Source organism: Pyrus communis, chromosome 4, assembly GCF_041283825.1.
Source record: "Pyrus communis isolate YQ-2024b chromosome 4, ASM4128382v1, whole genome shotgun sequence".
In the NCBI taxonomy this organism is placed as follows: domain Eukaryota; kingdom Viridiplantae; phylum Streptophyta; class Magnoliopsida; order Rosales; family Rosaceae; genus Pyrus; species Pyrus communis.
This window is the reverse complement of record NC_142568.1, coordinates 10682113-10703116: the sequence shown is the minus strand read 5'-3', so window position 1 is coordinate 10703116 and position 21004 is coordinate 10682113. Positions and strand designations below refer to the sequence as shown.

At 36.9% G+C, this 21004-nt stretch overlaps 1 protein-coding gene across 1 annotated transcript; it reads left to right on the top strand.

Annotated features, from left to right (window-relative positions):
- The first annotated feature begins 284 nt into the window (after nt 1-284).
- LOC148697420 (uncharacterized) lies at nt 285-1616 on the top strand. The gene is made up of 2 exons (XM_088691921.1): nt 285-926; nt 1191-1616. The coding sequence occupies exons 1-2, from the start codon at nt 285-287 to the stop codon at nt 1614-1616; spliced, it is 1068 nt and encodes a 355-aa protein (XP_088548047.1).
- The last annotated feature ends 19388 nt before the right edge of the window (nt 1617-21004 follow it).

Genomic DNA, 21004 nt, shown 5'->3' with positions numbered 1-21004 from the left:
TTGATAGATCTAAAGTGCAAAGAGCAAGTGTTTGTGGTGTGTGCACTATGCAAGGATACTCCAATGATCAATGTCTTCAATTGATAGAGAATGGGGGATGGGAAAGTGCCAATGTCGTGGGTTTTCAAGGTCAAAATCAACCAAGGCATGATCCATACGCCAACACTTACAATCCGGGATGGAAAGATCATCCAAACATGAAGTGGAGGGAGCCTCAACAAATCCAACAATAAGGAGGATTTTGACAACCACCCTCTGGGATTTTTCAAAGGCCATTCGCACCAATGCAACCTCAACCACCTCCGGCCCAAGCAAATTCAGGTACCTCTTTGGATAATGATAAAGTTATTCAATTACTCACCTCTTTGACCCAGGGAGTGCAAAATAAAGCTAAAAAGGTGGACGAATTGAAGAAGAAAATAGGGCAAGTAACGGAGTTCATGGGGCAGTTTAGAGAACAAGGCAAACTGCCTAGTTCAACCATTGTGAATCCAAGAGGAAGATTTGAAACCGCCAAGGCCATCACGTTAAGAAGTGGCAAGGAAGTTGGAATCGACCCACAACCATCCAAAACAAGCCAAAATGAAAACGAAAAACTGCTGCAAGAAGAAGAACAACAAGGCCAAGCCATGGCAAAGGTAGAGCCACCCTTACCGCAGCTACCTAGGGATCCCACATCGTCCACCACAGGTAAGTTAGGTCCAAATTCACTTAATTCTAACCCTATTCCACCAAATGTGCCTTTCCCTCGCAGATTCATACAATCAAAGAAAGAAGAGAGTGACAAAGACGTTCTTGAGACATTTAGAAAGGTGCAAGTCAATATCCCGCTCCTTGATGCAATCAAACAAGTTCTAAAGTATGCCAAATTCTTGAAAGAGCTTTGCACAACAAGGAAGAGGATTTCGAACAAGGAAGTGGTAAGGGTAAGTGAGAATGTTTCAGTGGTTTTACAAAGGAAATTGCCTCTTAAATGCAACGATCCAGGTAGTTTCACAATCCCTTGTGTTATTGGCAATACTTAGTTTGAACATGCCATGTTAGACCTAGTTGCATCCATTAATGTCATGCCATACTCTATTTATTCATCTATGAACTTAGGAGAGTTGAAAAATGATGGTGTTATTATTCAATTAGCCGATCATTCTAATGCATATCCAAAAGGAGTTTTGGAAGATGTTTTTGTGCAGGTTAATCATTTAATCTTTCCAGCGGATTTTTATATGCTTGACATGGAAGATTTGGCCCATTCCACACCTTTGCCAATCCTACTTGGAAGACCATTCATGAAAACAACCCGCACCAAGATAGATGTGTTTAGGGGGACGTCAACAATGGAACTTGATGGTGAGATTATTGATTTTAACATTTCTGAAGCTATGAAGTATCTTATTGATGATCATTCTTGTTTTTCTATTGATATAATTGATTCATTGGCGCAGGAATATCTTGAAGACCTAAATGAAGATGCCCTTGAAACAACCATTACAAGAGGAATGAGACTCAAAGAACAAGGGACAGAAATTAAGCACACACACGGCAAGGAAGAGAATTCCCTTGCCATGCCCAATTGTGAAGAAGTGGAGATGGTGGTCACCCTTGAATCATTGCCATAACATGTTGGTAAGTCTCCAATTCCAATTCCTGTTTCTACTAATAAGTTGTTACCCTCAGTAATTCAGGCACCCTTCCTCGAGCTTAAACCATTACCAAATCATTTGAAGTACGTTTACTTGGGAGATGAAGAGATTTTTCCGGTCATAATCTCTTCCTCACTCACAACATTGGAGGAGGAAAAACTAGTTCGGGTGTTGAAAGAGTATAAAACAGCCATTGGATGGAACTTGGCCGACATTAAGGGGATAAGTCCTACAATATGCATGCATCACATACATCTAGAGGAGGGTGCTAAACCAACTAAAGAGGCTCAACGTCGACTCAACCCTCCAATGATGGAAGTTGTGAAGAAGGAGATTATCAAGCTTTTTGATTGTGGAGTGATTTATCCAATTTCGGATAGTCGTTGGGTTTCACCATTTCAAGTTGTTCCAAAGAAATCCAGAGTCACTGTGATGAAAAATGAAGAACGAGCTTGTGCCCACCCGTATCCAAACAGGTTAGAGAGTTTTCATTGACTATAGGAAACTCAACGCCACCACAAGGAAATATGACTTCCCTTTGCCGTTCGTTGATCAAATGCTTGAAAGGTTAGCCGGTCATTCTTTTTATTGTTTTCTTGATGGTTATTCGGGATAGAATCAGATTGTTATAGCTCCAGATGATCAAGAAAATACCACTTTTACTTGTCCATTTGGTACTTTTGCTTATCGTCGAATGCCCTTTGGTTTATGTAATGCACCATCCACCTTTCAAATATGCATGGTAAGTATCTTTTCAGATTTTGTTGAGAAGATTATTGAAGTTTTCATGGATGATTTTAGTGTTTTTGGTGATTCGTTTGATGATTGTTTACATAATCTCACTTTAATCTTGAAACGATGCATTGAAACTAACCTTGTTTTAAATTGGGAAAAATGTCACTTCATGGTAAAACAAGGCATAGTTTTGGGTCACATAATTTCAGAAAAGGGAATTGAGGTTGATAAATAAAAAATAGATCTTGTACGTTACTTACCCTCTCCTACTTCGGTGAGAGAATTTCGTTGTTTTCTTAGACATGTAGGATTCTATAGACGTTTTATCAAGGACTTATCGAAGTTTCCACACCCTTATGCTGACTTCTCCAAAAGGATGTGCCATTTGTGTTCGATGGAGCATGTGAGAAGGTTTTCAATCACCTCAAAGAGATGCTAACTTCGGCCCCCTCATAGGTCCACCAGATTGGAGTCTTCCTTTTGAGCTCATAAACGATGCCTCTGATTATGCAATAGGAGTTGTTTTTGGCCAAAAGAAGAACAAGCAGCCACATGTCATCTATTATACATCCCAGACCTTGAATGATGCTCAATTAAACTACTTTACCACTGAAAAAGAACTTATTGCTGTTGTGTTTGCTTTAGATAAGTTTCGTTCTTATTTACTTGGCACTAAAGTTATTGTTTATTCTAACCATGCAGCGTTAAAGTACTGATTCACCAAGAAAGAGGCCAAACCAAGGCTAATTCGTTGGATGCTCCTCCTCCAAGAGTTCGATATCGATATCGTAGGCTAAGGTTCATAATCACCCTTTCTTTAATTAATTAACGCTTTAACTAATTAAACATGAATGCAACATTTTCATTTGGTTTTTGTATCCATAGAATTGATTTAAATGGAGCTAAATGAAATGAAAATCCAATTCTCATTTAAAGAGACAAAACAATTTTGTCCTCTACCTAATTTGGGCCAAAATGCTATGACCTCAACTTTTGGGCCATTTTGCAAAACTTAAACTTTTGGGGTCACTTTGTAAAAACACAAAAGTCCACTACTTCATGTAATTACAACTAGAACCCAAAAATTTCCACAAAAGCTAAAACTTCATTAAAGGAGCAAAACAATTTGTCCTTTTAGTGATTTTGGACCTTTACGTAAAAATGTAAACTTTTGGGTCAAACTACAAATACACAAAAGTATCAAAACTTTATGTAATTGCATAAAAGCCCCACAAGGACCCTAATTGAGTAGGGTGGCCGGCCATTGAAGCAAAGTATATAAAAAAATTTCAAAGTTTTGTAAGTGGGGTGTGTGAAATGGAATAAATCATTACACACCTACCCACTAAAATTTCTTTAATTTTTTAAAACAAATATCTAAGATATTTAAACATAAGAAATATTTCAAAACAAAAACTTTATGAAATAAATCAAAACTTTGAATCAAAACACCAAACCTTTTGTTCTTGGCAACAACATATCAAGAACAATGAAGAACATCCATGAAAACCCATAAGAGCTCCATGAACATTCTTCACCCAAAAACATACCGAAACCACTCAAACTTAAGGGAAATAACATACAACCATACTAGGGTACATAGGGGTTCCAAAAGTCACTTTAAAACACTTTTAACAAGTCAAACAAGAACCCAAAAATCCACCCTTTGGATTTGGCCGAATTTCCCAAAAAACATGGCACCAAATTTTAGCTCCAAAATTCATGCTCATATGAACTACATCTACAACATTTGAGATGGCAAATTTTCTAACAAAATTTACATTCAAAAAAGCAAGAATAAAGCTTGTAACAATTACAACATTCAAATCACAAACTATGAACTACAAAACCCAAAAGGATTCACCAACTACTAGACCTAGGCTCTTGATACCACTTGAAGGAAGATTTGTGAAAAACAAGTTCATTTGAGCAACATCAACAACATGCAATTAACAATTTAAAGGCGGAATCGTGTTTATATGCACTCAAAAACAAAACTTAACCCATGAACTTCAAAGCCTAGTAGATAGGTGTTGGAAATGTGCCCTAAAACCAATCATATGATGATACTTTATGGACATTTCACATATTAAACTAATCTAGTTTAATGTAAAGGGCAAAGATTATTGTTTGAGCCGTCTCATATAAATGTTATATGCTTAAATGATAAGTCCAAGGAATATGTGATTGGAAGAATGCGATCTAAAGAAGTTAGATTCATGAGACCATTCTTTCGTTGACACATCCTAAACGTTCCTGATCATAGGATTGTCAATTGGGCATTGACAGTCCGTTAAGATCAGTACGTGCTATGTCTTTTCTCAGGGAGAGTGACTAGTCTCGAGTCATTGGTGTGTGTGACATCAAGACAAGTACGTAGGTGCTGAATAGAGAATGAGTTCATTGAACACGATCAACGAAGAGTTCTCATATTCATGTCACATGAGAACTCATGGTTGGGATAATGCAAATTAGTCTTTTGACCTGAGGCATCACAGTTGTCTTGTGGTTAGGTCCTTAATCTTTGATTATGTCAAAGTCACTCCATCAGGAGGGTGTCCACGGCATCGTTGGGGTTAAGCCACTTAGCCATGGAGGCAAGTGAATGCGCAACAGGGGATCTCTAACCTTCAAACTGTTTGAGGGAGAATACTCTATGATATGATTTAGAATCTCTGGCCAGAGTATGAATGAGATGTTGGAATGCGTTCCAAATCACATTCAAGGTAATCATATAAGCACAAGATTCACATTGGATAGTAGACATGAATAAACTATCAAACCAAACAATGTGGTCAAGAGTATTGTATTAGAGAAAGACCGTATTGCATTTGTAATCCTAAAACTGAATAGGTTCTCCACCCCTTCTGATTAGCTTGGGTAACCATGACATGCTGCTAGGCGTCAACCATGGTTTGTGGAAGCCCTAAAAGTGTATTATCACTAACGGGAGAATTGAAAGTAAGTTTCAAATTCACAATCGATTTGAAAGAGTTTGAATCGCCCACTGCCTCGCTAAAAGGAACCTAATGGATCGTACACCGTGTAAGGTAGAGATTGAAGATTCAACGGAGATGAGTAAGAATAATTAAATGGTTTAATTATTTATGGCAAGGATTAATTAATATGATTATTAATCAAACGAATAAGTTCGTTAAAAGACCACGGGATAGTTTTGGACCTTAAGGCCCAATGGGCTTCGAACGTCAAGTCCATTGACTTAAGTTGTGTGACAACTTAATGAATAATGATTCACAAAGGCCCAAATAGCCCAATAAATCCCATGTGAAAGAAGGAGTGGTTTTGGACTTATTTACAAGTTTGCCACTCAAATGAATTAAGGAATAAGTATGACTTAATAGCCAAAAATTCATTAAGGGGTAATTTTTGGGGAAAGGATGAGAACACAAGCTCTCCTTTCTCTCTAAAATTTCAGCCACCTTGGAGGGATCATCTAGCAATCAAACTCCTCCAAGGTCACTCATTTCTTCTACAATATGCCTTGGTGTGGAGACTTAGAGGTTTTCAATTTTGGGAACTTGGAGAAACCTTTTCATCCATCCAAATCTATGGATCTAAGATGCAAGGAATAAAGGCCCTCTCTTTGGGTGATTAGCCTTTGCTTATGCAAAGAGGAATCTACAAAGGTATTGATTTCTCAACTCACTTTGTTTTGAGTTGAGTCTTGGTTCACCTATCTACTAGGCTTTGAAGTTCATGGGTTAAGTTTTGTTTTTGAGTGCATATAAACATGATTCCGCCTTTTAATTGTTAATTGCATGTTGTTGATGTTGCTCAAATGAACTTGTTTTTCACAAATTTTCCTTCAATAGGTGAACCAAGACTCAACTCAAAACAAAGTGAGTTGAGAAATCAATACCTTTGTAGATTCCTCTTTGCATAAGCAAAGGCTAATCACCCAAAGAGAGGGCCTTCATTCCTTGCATCTTAGATCCATGGATTTGGATGGATGAAAAGGTTTCTCCAAGTTCCCAAAATTGAGAACCTCTAAGTCTCCACACCAAGGTAAGATTGGAGAAGAAATGAGTGACCTTGAGGAAGTAAGATTGCTAGATGTTTTCCTCAAGGGTGGCCGGCCATTTCTAGAGAGAAAGGAGAGTTTGTGTTTCTCCAATTTCCCCAAAAAAACCCTTAATGAATTTTGGCTATTAAGTCACACTTATACCTTAATTCATTTGAGTGGCAAACTTGTAAATAAGTCCAAAACCCACTCTTTTTCTAAATGGCCGGCCTTAGGGTATTCATTGGGCTATTTGGGCCTTTGTGAATCATTATTCATTAAGTTGTCATACAACTTAAGTCAATGGACTTGACGTTCGAAGCCCATTGGGCCTTAAGGTCCAAAACTATCCCGAGGTCTTCAACGAACTTATTCGTTTGATTAATAATCATATTAATTAATCCTTGCCATAAATAATTAAACCATTTAATTATTCTTACTCATCTCCGTTGAATCTTCAATCTCTACCTTACACGGTGTACGATCCATTAGGTTCCTTTTAGCGAGGCAGTGGGCGATTCAAACTCTTTCAAATCGATTGTGAATTGAAACTTACTTTCAATTCTCCCGTTAGTGATAATACACTTTTAGGGCTTCCCCAAACCATGGTTGACGCCTAGCAGCATGTCATGGTTACCCAAGCTAATCAGAAGAGGTGGAGAACCTATTCAGTTTTAGGATTACAAATGCAATACGGTCTTTCTCTAATACAATACTCTTGACCACATTGTTTGGTTTGATAGTTTATTCATGTCTACTATCCAATGTGAGTCTTGTGCTTATATGATTACCTTGAATGTGATCTGGAACGCATTCCAACATCTCATTCATACTCTGGCCAGAGATTCTAAATCATATCATAGGGTATTCTCCCTCAAACAGTTTGAAGGTTAGAGATCCCTTGTTGCGCATTCACTTGCCTCCATGGCTAAGTGGCTTAACCCCAACGATGTCGTCGACACCCTCCTGATGGAGTGACTTTGACATAATCAAAGATTAAGGACCTAACCACAAGACAACTGTGATGCCTCAGGTCAAAAGACTAATTTGCATTATCCCAACCATGAGTTCTCATGTGACATGAATATGAGAACTCTTCGTTGATCGTGTTCAGTGAACTCATTCTCTATTGAGCACCTACGTACTTGTCTTGATGTCACACACACCAATGACTCGAGACTAGTCACTCTCCCTGAGAGAAGACATAGCACGTACTGATCTTAACGGACTGTCAATGCCCAATTGACAATCCTATGATCAGGAATGTTTAGGATGTGTCAACGAAAGAATGGTCTCATGAATCTAACTTCTTTAGATCGCATTCTTCCAATCACATATTCCTTGGACTTATCGTTTAAGCATATAACATTTATATGAGACGGCTCAAACAATAATCTTTGCCCTTTACATTAAACTAGATTAGTTTAACATGTGAAATGTCCATAAAGTATCATCATATGATTGGTTTTAGGGCACATTTCCAACAATCTCCCACTTGCACTAGAGCCAATCAGCTTAGTCATCAGTGATGATACCTCTTCTGTAGCCATTTCATAAATGGCTGAGTAGTAGGCCTAGACAATGGATATCTATATGTTATCCATAGAAGCAACCTTGAGAATAACGACGTCACCATTATACATGATTCTCAATCATGTGGTTCAGTCTCTCATTTGAGTTCGGACCTTGATGAGACCTTGATTCCCTGGCTTGAGCTATCGCCCCATTAATGTCATACACTTTCTGGTTGGAACCGAATGGAGAGTTCATAAATGAACTTTCCCATCCAAACAACAATGTTGTAAGCTTCTATATGGCAATATATTTTGCATACATGATGGAACACATTAAAGTCATTACTTTTAACGTTTCCACCCAAATATCTCTTTAGTCATAATAAAGAGATATCTCATTATCACTTCATTCATAATGAAGAGATATTCTATGATGGATTAGATTCATAATCTAATACATTTACGCTTCCATTACGTTACTCTAATTCTTCCTCATTCTTGAGGAATCCATCCTTAGTATTTCTTAAATACCTAAGGATTCACTTGACAGTTGCCATGGTTCTGATCCTGGGCTTGCATTGATATCATCTTGTACCGTTCTAGGTACAACTTATATCAATGTTTTCATACAATATGAAATACATAAATCACCTTTCTGCGTATGCATAAAGGATTCTATTTACGCATTATTTCTTTGGGAGTCAAAGGGTACATTCCCTTTGAGAAGAACAACTTCCTAGTCTCACTAGAATTGTCATTCTAATTGAAGTTTATCATCATATGAGAAACTTCCTAGCATCTCTTGTCTATTTTAGGGATTGATATAATCCAATTATATCTTGAAATATATCATTATAGATTTCCATCCCATAGACTATATCTCCCATATACATTCTATCATTATAGAATGTTTAAAGTCATAACTTTAACGATGAAGAATTCCTTTCATTTTCAAAATTAATATATATCATGTATATATATTCAAATTTAGGAATATGATTAACTCCCACTAATCTTTTGTAAACCTAGTAAACAAAAGATTCATTTACATCTTTATGAGAAATCAAACGATTTGATCCTTTTTCTCATAAGATGCTTATAGCTCCTACTAAGTGTAGTCATAAGGATTTTCATTCTTATTTCTTTCGAATTAAGAGGTGTAACTCTATGACATAGTCATAAAGTTCAAACCATTCAACTGAGACGATTTATAAATCCTTCTCGACTACCTTGGAGCTTGTGGTGTAGGAACTAGGTTGTTATATTTGTTGATCATATCAAACAAATATTGCTTATTAGCACACAACCCCAAATCTTAACATGTTTAAGATTTGCCTTTCTTTCCAACTACATCTTATGGAGTTATGAAAATTTCGGAAGATCTTCTAATTGACAATCATATTGTTTTAGAAGTATATATATCCTATATATGGGTAATAGATAACATCCAACGAACTAAATTTTATTCAAGTTCGTTCTTCTCCTAATGGAGAAATTCATTATCTTATGATGCTATTTTCCTTGATATCTTTCAAGGAAACTCATCTAAAGTGTTATCTTTCCTTGGATCAAATCTAAGGAGGTAAATACTTTAGACGTCTTACTCATCTACTAACATTTCTTGAATTCTTTGAAACCTTTTGCAAAGTATTCGGACTTGTGTTTATTCAAAATAAACTCTAGTCCAACCGAGAGTGATCTTCGGTGAATGTCATACAGCATGAGTAGTATTATGTTGTGGACAAGTGCCACTAATATCTAAGTGAATTAACCTCAACAACTTTGTGATTCTTTCTTCTTTCCAAAAGAATAAAGATTCGAACATTTCGCCTCTATACAATTTTAACAAGAAGGTATTGGATCCGGATCTAACGATCCAAAGCATCCATCTATGACCAACTCGTAACTTATGTTTTAGAGGTATCACAACTCAGTTGGGATTAGTCACTACCTTGCAACCTTTTGGGTTTTAAGCATCATCGTATTCTAAACAGTTAAACTACCACATCATCCCTACTATAGAGACAACCAATTAAATTACAATAATCTAATTATTGATTAATAAAGAACAATGTTTTGTCAAACAAAACATTTATCCATCTCTACTATAGTGACGGATTTAAGTTCCTTAAAATTGGAATGTAAATACAATCTTTAGTATTTTCCAATTTCTTTGGTAGTTCATATGAGGAAGTAACTACAATCCGCTTTCGCAGAGATCTATATTTTATTCACTTTCCGAATGTGAAGTACTTTCTCTTCTCTCATTAATCTTCTACTTTTTATTAGCACACCTTTACAACAATTGTAAAACATAGTTGCTAATATAGAATCATGTATTCAAGTAGAAGAACCAACTGTTTTGAATTATTCAAGAACATTTTACAACACCTTCGAAATGTGTGTTCTTGACACTTGCAAGACATTTCTTGCAAATACCCCTTCCAATGTCCATCCTTTCATAAAGAAAGTTTGTTCCCTTGGAGTTATTTTGCCTTCTTCATTTGACTTCCCTTTTGACTACAATAGTCATGGTCCCTAAACTCCCACTATCTCTCTTGAAACTTATTTCAAATGTGTTATACACATCAAACGATTTGGAGAGCGTGCGGTTATTGTTCACTATATAGTTTACAATAAACTTAGTGAACCATTAGGATAGGGACACAAAGGTGAAGTCCTTGCCTAGTTTCCGTCTCGTTAAGTGTTTTGACACTTCAACATTCAATGATTCAAAATCATCATAAGTCCATGTTGATGGACTATTTTTGTCAACCAACCATTATGTTCTCAACATAATTACAAACTTTCAAGAGTTGTTCAAGGCAACTCTCATTTCTTCATACAACAATTTGTAAGTGAAGAATCATGTCACATAAAGTGTCCATGCCCTTGTGCTTACTTCTCAAGTTCCTTGTTCGTGTAACAAAGAGACAAGCACTAGAGTTTGCATTGTCCTCTTCATGATAGACTTATCTAACATGTTCTTCCATTGATACATTATCAATAGGAAGATTGTGAGGATGAGACTACTTAGGCACTTTTACAATCCATTCAAGACAATCTATGGGATTGTGGTACCAAGTTCGGAAACTTAAGCGTTCGGTTTTTCTTTGTCAATTTTTGGATAGCGTTTGCAAATATATTGGTAAACAAATACATAACGAATATAAATTGATTGATTTTAAGCTATTTGATCCGGGTCTTTAAATCAAAATAGCACCACCCACTATTTTTGGCAAATTCCATATCCCTCATCGGAATTCGAGAGTTTTGTTGAACTCTTAGCGGGGTATGGGAGACTCACCATTACCAAGCCCACCTCAGAATTATATCATGTTGGTTAGCAAAAATAATGATGAGAGAATAACACTTTAGTCATTTACAACTCTTGTAATTACCCATCTAGTTTGGCCTCTAGAGAATGAATGCCTCAGAATTATATCATGTTGGCACCATTGCACTTAGTTAAGTTATTCCCACCATGCTTAGTTTATGTAGAGGTTCAAGCACAACCTCAGAATTATATCATGTTGGTCATACTCGTTGTCTACACTCACCTCATCATATGTTTATGGACTCCTCTTGGATGTAAGCACATACTTTGTACTTCCCCATTATAGGGTGAAGCCGGTGCATGAGTCACAAACGATTGGAGCCCACCACAGTGGAAGGCCTACGAAGAGATATTCAAAGCATCTCTCGCTTATCAACTTAATAATCATTTGGTTGAGGGTTTTTAGGTCTCATCACATATAAACATACATTTTAATCCAATTAAAACATTTTCGTCCTATTACAACTATTGGTCCATATGATTGATTTAGTAGTATATAATACTCCCACTATGCTTTTAAAACGGTTTTTAAAGCAAGACTATATGGTACTACTAACATAAGATTTGCATTCATTGATGGACTATATAGTTGCCTTAGGGCCTTAGGATGACTATGAACCTTTGATTCGATTCAACACGAGCCTAGTGTTGAATCTCGGTCTAGGGATGGTGATTGATTTTAGTTACGCGTTTAATCACATTAAGGCGTGTTGTCTTATTGGGCGTTGGACCCAACTACTCCAATTTCATGCATATCGAATAAAACAAGAAATGAGTACTTCAAAGTAAATAAGAGCTTATATTCTTTTACAACAATTGATCAAATCAAATTACTTTAAAGTAAAGAAGAGCTTATGCTCTTTTACAACAATTGATCATATCAAATTACAACCAAAATTTAATCTACACATTCCCATGGTTCAAACAAATTTGAAACGGCCTTTCACATAGCTCAATTATCGTAGGCTAAGGTTCATAATCACCCTTTCTTTAATTAATTAACGCTTTCACTAATTAAACATGAATGCAACATTTTCATTTGGTTTTTGTATCCATAGAATTGATTTAAATGGAGCTAAATGAAATGAAAATCCAATTCTCATTTAAAGAGAAAACAATTTTGTTCTCTACCTAATTTGGGCCAAAATGCTATGACCTCAACTTTTGGGCCATTTTGCAAAACTTAAACTTTTGGGGTCACTTTGTAAAAACACAAAAGTCCACTACTTCATGTAATTACAACTAGAACCCAAAAATTTCCACAAAAGCTAAAACTTCATTAAAGGAGCAAAACAATTTGTCCTTTTAGTGATTTTGGACCTTTACGTAAAAACGTAAACTTTTGGGTCAAACTACAAATACACAAAAGTATCAAAACTTTATGTAATTGCATAAAAGCCCCACAAGGACCCTAATTGAGTAGGGTGGCCGGCCATTGAAGCAAAGTATATAAAAAAATTTCAAAGTTTTGTAAGTGGGGTGTGTGAAATGGAATAAATCATTACAAACCTACCCACTAAAATTTCTTTAATTTTTCAAAACAAATATCTAAGATATTTAAACATAAGAAATATTTCAAAACAAAAACTTTATGAAATAAATCAAAACTTTGAATCAAAACACCAAACCTTTTGTTCTTGGCAACAACATATCAAGAACAATGAAGAACATCCATGAAAACCCATAAGAGCTCCATGAACATTCTTCACCCAAAAACATACCAAAACCACTCAAACTTAAGGGAAATAACATACAACCATACTAGGGTACATAGGGGTTCCAAAAGTCACTTTAAAACACATTTAACAAGTCAAACAAGAACCCAAAAATCCACCCTTTGGATTTGGCCGAATTTCCCAAAAAACATGGCACCAAATTTTAGCTCCAAAATTCATGCTCATATGAACTACATCTACAACATTTGAGATGGCAAATTTTCTAACAAAATTTACATTCAAAAAAGCAAGAATAAAGCTTGTAACAATTACAACATTCAAATCACAAACTATGAACTACAAAACCCAAAAGGATTCACCAACTACTAGACCTAGGCTCTTGATACCACTTGAAGGAAGATTTGTGAAAAACAAGTTCATTTGAGCAACATCAACAACATGCAATTAACAATTTAAAGGCGGAATCATGTTTATATGCACTCAAAAACAAAACTTAACCCATGAACTTCAAAGCCTAGTAGATAGGTGAACCAAGACTCAACTCAAAACAAAGTGAGTTGAGAAATCAATACCTTTGTAGATTCCTCTTTGCATAAGCAAAGGCTAATCACCCAAAGAGAGGGCCTTCATTCCTTGCATCTTAGATCCATGGATTTGGATGGATGAAAAGGTTTCTCCAAGTTCCCAAAATTGAGAACCTCTAAGTCTCCACACCAAGGTAAGATTGGAGAAGAAATGAGTGACCTTGAGGAAGTAAGATTGCTAGATGTTTTCCTCAAGGGTGGCCGGCCATTTCTAGAGAGAAAGGAGAGTTTGTGTTTCTCCAATTTCCCCAAAAAAACCCTTAATGAATTTTGGCTATTAAGTCACACTTATACCTTAATTCATTTGAGTGGCAAACTTGTAAATAAGTCCAAAACCCACTCTTTTTCTAAATGGCCGGCCTTAGGGTATTCATTGGGCTATTTGGGCCTTTGTGAATCATTATTCATTAAGTTGTCATACAACTTAAGTCAATGGACTTGACGTTCGAAGCCCATTGGGCCTTAAGGTCCAAAACTATCCCGAGGTCTTCAACGAACTTATTCGTTTGATTAATAATCATATTAATTAATCCTTGCCATAAATAATTAAACCATTTAATTATTCTTACTCATCTCCGTTGAATCTTCAATCTCTACCTTACACGGTGTACGATCCATTAGGTTCCTTTTAGCGAGGCAGTGGGCGATTCAAACTCTTTCAAATCGATTGTGAATTGAAACTTACTTTCAATTCTCCCGTTAGTGATAATACACTTTTAGGGCTTCCACAAACCATGGTTGACGCCTAGCAGCATGTCATGGTTACCCAAGCTAATCAGAAGAGGTGGAGAACCTATTCAGTTTTAGGATTACAAATGCAATACGGTCTTTCTCTAATACAATACTCTTGACCACATTGTTTGGTTTGATAGTTTATTCATGTCTACTATCCAATGTGAGTCTTGTGCTTATATGATTACCTTGAATGTGATCTGGAACGCATTCCAACATCTCATTCATACTCTGGCCAGAGATTCTAAATCATATCATAGGGTATTCTCCCTCAAACAGTTTGAAGGTTAGAGATCCCTTGTTGCGCATTCACTTGCCTCCATGGCTAAGTGGCTTAACCCCAACGATGCCGTCGACACCCTCTTGATGGAGTGACTTTGACATAATCAAAGATTAAGGACCTAACCACAAGACAACTGTGATGCCTCAGGTCAAAAGACTAATTTGCATTATCCCAACCATGAGTTCTCATGTGACATGAATATGAGAACTCTTCGTTGATCGTGTTCAGTGAACTCATTCTCTATTGAGCACCTACGTACTTGTCTTGATGTCACATGATGCAAAATATATTAAGCACACAAATTAAACCCTCTTCTGACAATTGTAGCAAAGTATGTAAGTAGGGATCGTTCAAAACCGGGGATTAGGAGGGATTGCTAAACTCTTGAAAACTGACCTAAGAACTCCAAAACAAAGTTAAAAACACTAATTTGGACTCAAAGAATGAAAAACCAAAGTTAAAACACTAAAACAAAACAAAAACTCAAAACAGCAACTAGAAGACTCAAAACTGCCTAAAAACCACTTTCTGGGCAGTTTTGAGCACCTACACTAATTTGGACGAAATTGGTTGAAAACTTGACTCAAAACACTTAAAAACATGAACCAAAACAATTTCTAACTAAATTGAGACTTCAAAGTAAAGGGGGATTTGATTTGGACGAAATTAAAGTTGAGAAAACAGATTGCAAAGTAAAACTGATTTTGAAACGTTTTTGGGGTTTTTAATGGATCATGGACTAGTTAGGGGTTCTTTCTCCACACATGACAAGTATGCAAATGACTCGATTTCCAGTTATTCCTTCATAGAATTATGAATGACAATGCCCCAAATTAACCGTGACATCACTAGTTAATTCTCAAGTTTTCCTTGTGTTATTGAATTGGATGACATCATACGACAACCCAAAGCATTCTTCAAAAGTTCCTTACATGACATCATAATAAAGATACAATCAAAGATCATTACGTTCAATGAAAACTATAAGCATTGACAAAGCACTTGTGACTATGACATCATGACACTTATGCTAGGAATTGAACTTAACGCGATTGTGACTAGCAACCTTCACTACTTGTGAATATAAGTGTGTGACAATTATGTGAAACAAACTTATATTCTAGCATCATATTCATGCAAGCCAATTAAGTGTCGACCCCTAATTAACAAACACAAATACGTTATTACTCGCACAGTTAAGCCAATTGCATTCACGATTCAAGAACTCATAACTGGAATTTATCAAATCAACTTGCACACATAGTTATGGCTTCGAAATCACCCCTAACCAATAGGGGTTTAGCCACTCATGTTCATAGCAAAATGAAAGGAAAATAAATTAAACATTGAAATCATAAAACGAATTACACCTAGAATGCACCAACGACGAAGCTTGAGCATCCAAGAGTCTTTCCTTCTTTCTCCTTGCTACGGCACAAAGGTGGATGGGATGGTTGGGATGTGTTTTAGGATCAGGGATTATGGAATTGGATGAAGGATAGATGAATGGACAAAAATTGAATGAATGAGTGATCCCCTAGTGCCTTGCTGCAAACCCTTATTTATAGGGCTAGGAAAGGTTTTGAAACACTTAAAGGATATATGTGTGTAGCTTGGACAAGGTAGGACGGCTAGTGACAAGCTAGGAAGGCTAGGAGACAAGGTAGGACGGCTAGTGACAAGCTAGGACGGCTAGTGACAAGCTAGGACGGCTAGGAGACAAGCTAGGACGGCTAGGAGACAAGCTAGGACGGCTAGGAGACAAGCTAGGACGGCTAGTGACAAGCTAGGACGGCTAGGAGACAAGCTAGGACGGCTAGTGACAAGCTAGGACGGCTAGTGACAAGCTAGGACGGCTAGGAGACAAGCTAGGACGGCTAGGAGACAAGCTAGGACGGCTAGTGACAAGCTAGGACGGCTTGTTCTTCCAATACAGAAATTAGGCACCATGTGTGAATAGATAAAGCCTTCTAGAAATAAGGTTTTTAGGCCCCCTTGCAGCTCCCTAACTGAATTCAAGCCTTCAAATTCGTCCATCCTCATGCCTCCATGCTTGCACTATCCAATCTTGGCCCAAAAATGCTCTAGAATGCTCCAAATTGCTTCTTTTTGCATACTTTGACACTAAAACCTGAAATTGCACGAAAATGACTTTAAACACTAAACTAACTAAGGAAAAACAACATAAATGCATGAGAACAAGCCAATTAAGTCACATAAAAATGCTCCTATCAAATTCCCCCACACTTAGCTTTTGCTAGTCCTCGAGCAAAACAAAGAAATAAAACAAGACAAAACAAACAAACATAATCTAAACCTTCCAACGTTTGCCTCAGGGATTTCCAATGCAGATGACATGTTTAAGATTATCATTCCCACAGATTTGAGTCAATTTAACACTTAAGCACATGCTTAATCATAGTCACTACTTACTAGTTCACAATTAACCAATTAAAACAATGTTTTGAATGTAGTAACATGCCTTAGAGAATTCCCTCAATCCTTAATAGATTTGCACTCTATTTTCACTCAGATTTTCTAACTACACACCCTATACTAGTTATATGTGAGAGAATTGATGTAGATATAAAAACGAATGCTCACATATATGTATCACAAAGAACGCAATTTCCGGACTTAATAGGCATGTTTAGATATGATCTCATGAATGGAATGCTACTACTTAGATGCGAGAACCAGTGACACCATATGCTCATACCAAATTCAAACTCAACAAATTGAAACACATAACACTCAAGATAGAAGTTTAAGGGTTGCAACGGGGCTTGGGGTATTGGTTAACAAAGAAAGGATAGGGAAAACAAACGTTCTTCAAGCATTAGTAAGCAAAGTAATGAAGTTAAGACTTAGAATTCACTTAGTTTGCAGAAATTAACTTAAAAATACAAGGGGAAGACTTTAAACAACTTCTTGGGGCCGAATTCAACTTTTTGGACCCTTTCTTCAACAAACAACACCTTGGAACTTTTTTTCTCATATTGTTCAACTCTTTTCATACTTTATTTATTTTTTTTTTTTCACGAATTTTTCTTTTCTTTTCTTTCTACCCGTGCTTATGGCACATAATTCTCAAAATAAAAACTTCCCCCACACTTGGTTTCTGTCATAAAGGAATTCCATTTGAATCATGCTTACTATACTTTAAGAACGAGGGTATGGATAGTCCTAATCTAGGCTAGGTGAGGGTAATGTGGGTTAACAAAGAAAAGGCTAAACAAGGCTCAATGGGGTTAACACCTAAACATATAATGGAGTAGGGCACACGGCTTTTTGGCTAAAGTGGTGGTCACTACACAACTTCATCTTGAATATGTGTTATGCTAATCAATACCATGCTTTGAATGAAATGGGCATGACTTCTAGTGTTTGGAACTAAATGATGAAACGCCTTCTAAGTAGCAACCAAGCAAAGAATAATGAGATCATGCAACGATTTTAGAAAACAAAGAATGCACAGATTTGAACTCTCCAAATAAACGTTTAGGTTCAAGTCTCACAAGGTTGTAGCGTTAATTTGAGTTCCTTCCTTCAAGCATGTTACAAAAACTGATTTTTTTTTTTTTTATTTTTTTTTTATTTTTTATGATTGCATGTGAATTCATAAGTTATAACCACAACCAAGCATAAACATAGAGTAAATCAAACTTTCATCCATGTTAATCACTCTCTTTAACAGCCATGTATTTAAAAACCAAATCCTCATCATTGTGTTGGAAGGTACCCTAAGACACAAACAAACACACAAAAACAACTCTATTTTGGGTTTTTTAAAACAAATTTTTCAAATTTTTCTTTGATTTTCGGATTTTTACTTCAAAACATACTAAAACACACCAAAACTGCTTAAAAACACTTAAAAACAGCAAGGAACAAGTTTTGAAATAATGGGTGATAAAATCCCACGAATTTGAATGAAAAACACTTAGTTACCCCCCCACACTTAAATCAAACATTGTCCTCAATGTTTTAAGCATAGAATCACACAAAGAAACACACAAACAGCAAGTAAAACAACTAAATAGGCAGATTAGAAGGAATCAACAAAGAGAAGGGTTTAGGAACGCAAATCTGGAATTGGAGTGCTTTCTAGGTCTTCCTTTGTTGAATGGCATGGGTTGCCTCCCAAGTAGCGCTTTCTTTAACGTCTTGCAGCCGGACGAAGAACACGTTCAGGCACCATTGGTGCCCACGGCATGGAGTGAGATCTCCTCCACAACCTGCCCCATGGCATTCTCATAGTATGGCTTCAATCTATGTTCGTTGACCTTGAATTCCACCCCATTCCTTAAGCTTTGGACTTGAACTGCACCATGTGGGAAAACATTAGTAACAACAAAAGGTCCAATCCATTTAGAACGTAACTTTCCGGGAAATAAACGTAAACGAGAATTAAAAAGTAAAACTTTCTGCCCAATTGTGAAGGTTTTGCCCCTAATCATCTTGTCATGAAACGCCTTCGTCTTTTCCTTGTAAATGCGGGCATTCTCGTAGGCTTCATTCCTTAGTTCCTCAAGCTCATTCAATTGGAGCTTCCGATGCATTCCAGCAGCATCTAAGTCCAAATTGAACGTTTTGATGGCCCAATGTGCCTTATGCTCTAGCTCCACGGGTAAATGACAAGGTTTTCCATAAACTAGCCGAAATGGAGACATCCCTAGGGGTGTTTTGTAGGCAGTGCGATATGCCCATAGTGCATCGTCTAAACGCATGCTCCAATCCTTCCGGTTAGGCCCCACGGTCTTCTCCAAGATTTGCTTGACCTCTCTATTTGATACTTCGGCTTGGCCACTTGTTTGTGGGTGATAAGGTGTTGAAACCTTATGCTTGACATTGTACTTCTTGAAGAGTGCCTCAATGGTCCTATTGCAGAAATGTGAACCTCCATCACTTATAAATACCCGCGGCATCCCAAATCTAGAGAAAATGTTAGTCTTGATGAAATCTGAAACCACTCTAGAATCGTTAGTACGGGTAGCTTTTGCTTCTACCCATTTAGAAACATAATCAACCGCAAGCAAAATATAAGTGAAACCAAATGAAGAAGGAAAAGGACCCATGAAATCAATACCCCAAACATCAAAGATTTCAACATTGAAGATGGGTGTTTGCGGCATTTGGTCTTTTGCACCAATAGAACCTGTTCTTTGACATCTATCACATGTTAAGCAAAACATTCTAGCATCTTTGAACAATGTAGGCCAATAAAAACCAGATTCTAACACTTTACGAGCTGTCCTTTGGGTACCAAAATGGCCTCCACATGCATAAGAATGACAAAATGCTAGAATTGAGTTAAAATCAGAAGTTGGCACACATCTTCTAATAATCTGATCTGGGCAATATTTTCATAGATATGGATCATCCCACACATAAAATCTTGCATCATGTATCAATTTATCACGTTGGACCTTGCTTAGGGTGTTAGGAACTTGCTTAGTCACCAAGAAATTGACCAAATCGGCATACCAAGGGATACTTACCTCAATGGACAGAAGTTGTTCATCCGGAAACATCTCAGAAATGGGGAGGGACTCTTCTTCACGCACCAATCTACTCAAGTGGTCAGCCACCACGTTTTCACAACCTTTCTTGTCCCTAATTTCAATATCGAACTCTTGAAGTAGGAGCATCCAACGAATGAGCCTTGGTTTGGCCTCCTTTTTGGTGAAAAGATACTTCAAGGCTGCATGGTCAGTGAAAACAATTACTTTAGTGCCAATAAGATATGATCTAAACTTATCTAAAGCAAATACAACCGCCAAGAGTTCTTTTTCGGTTGTAGAATAATTCAATTGAGCATCATTTAAAGTGCGGGAAGCATAATAAATAACATGTGACTGTTTATTTTTCCTTTGACCCAAAACAGCCCCAAGTGCATAATCCGAGGCATCACACATCAATTCAAATGGAATGGACCAATCCGGGGGAGTTATGATGGGTGCCGTGGTTAGGAGCTCTTTGAGATGCTTGAATGACTTCTCGCATGCCTCGTTGAACTCAAAAGACACATCTTTTTGGAGGAGGCGGCATAGGGGTTGTGCAATCTTGGAAAAGTCCTTGATAAATCGTCTATAGAATCCTGCATGACCAAGAAAAGAACGAACCTCTCTAACCGAAGTAGGAGAGGGTAAGTAGCGTACAAGATCTACTTTAGACTTATCAACTTCAATTCCTTTTTCAGAGATTATATGACCCAAAACAATACCTTGTTTAACCATAAAATGGCATTTTTCCCAATTTAAAACAAGGTTTGTTTCAACACAACGTTTCAAGATTAACGTGAGATTATCCAAGCATTTATCAAAAGAATCACCAAAAACACTAAAGTCATCCATGAATATTTCAATAATCCTTTCAACATAATCAGAAAATATGCTTACCATACACCTTTGAAACGTGGCAGGGGCATTGCACAAACCAAATGGCATGCGTCGATATGCAAATGTTCCAAAGGGACAAGT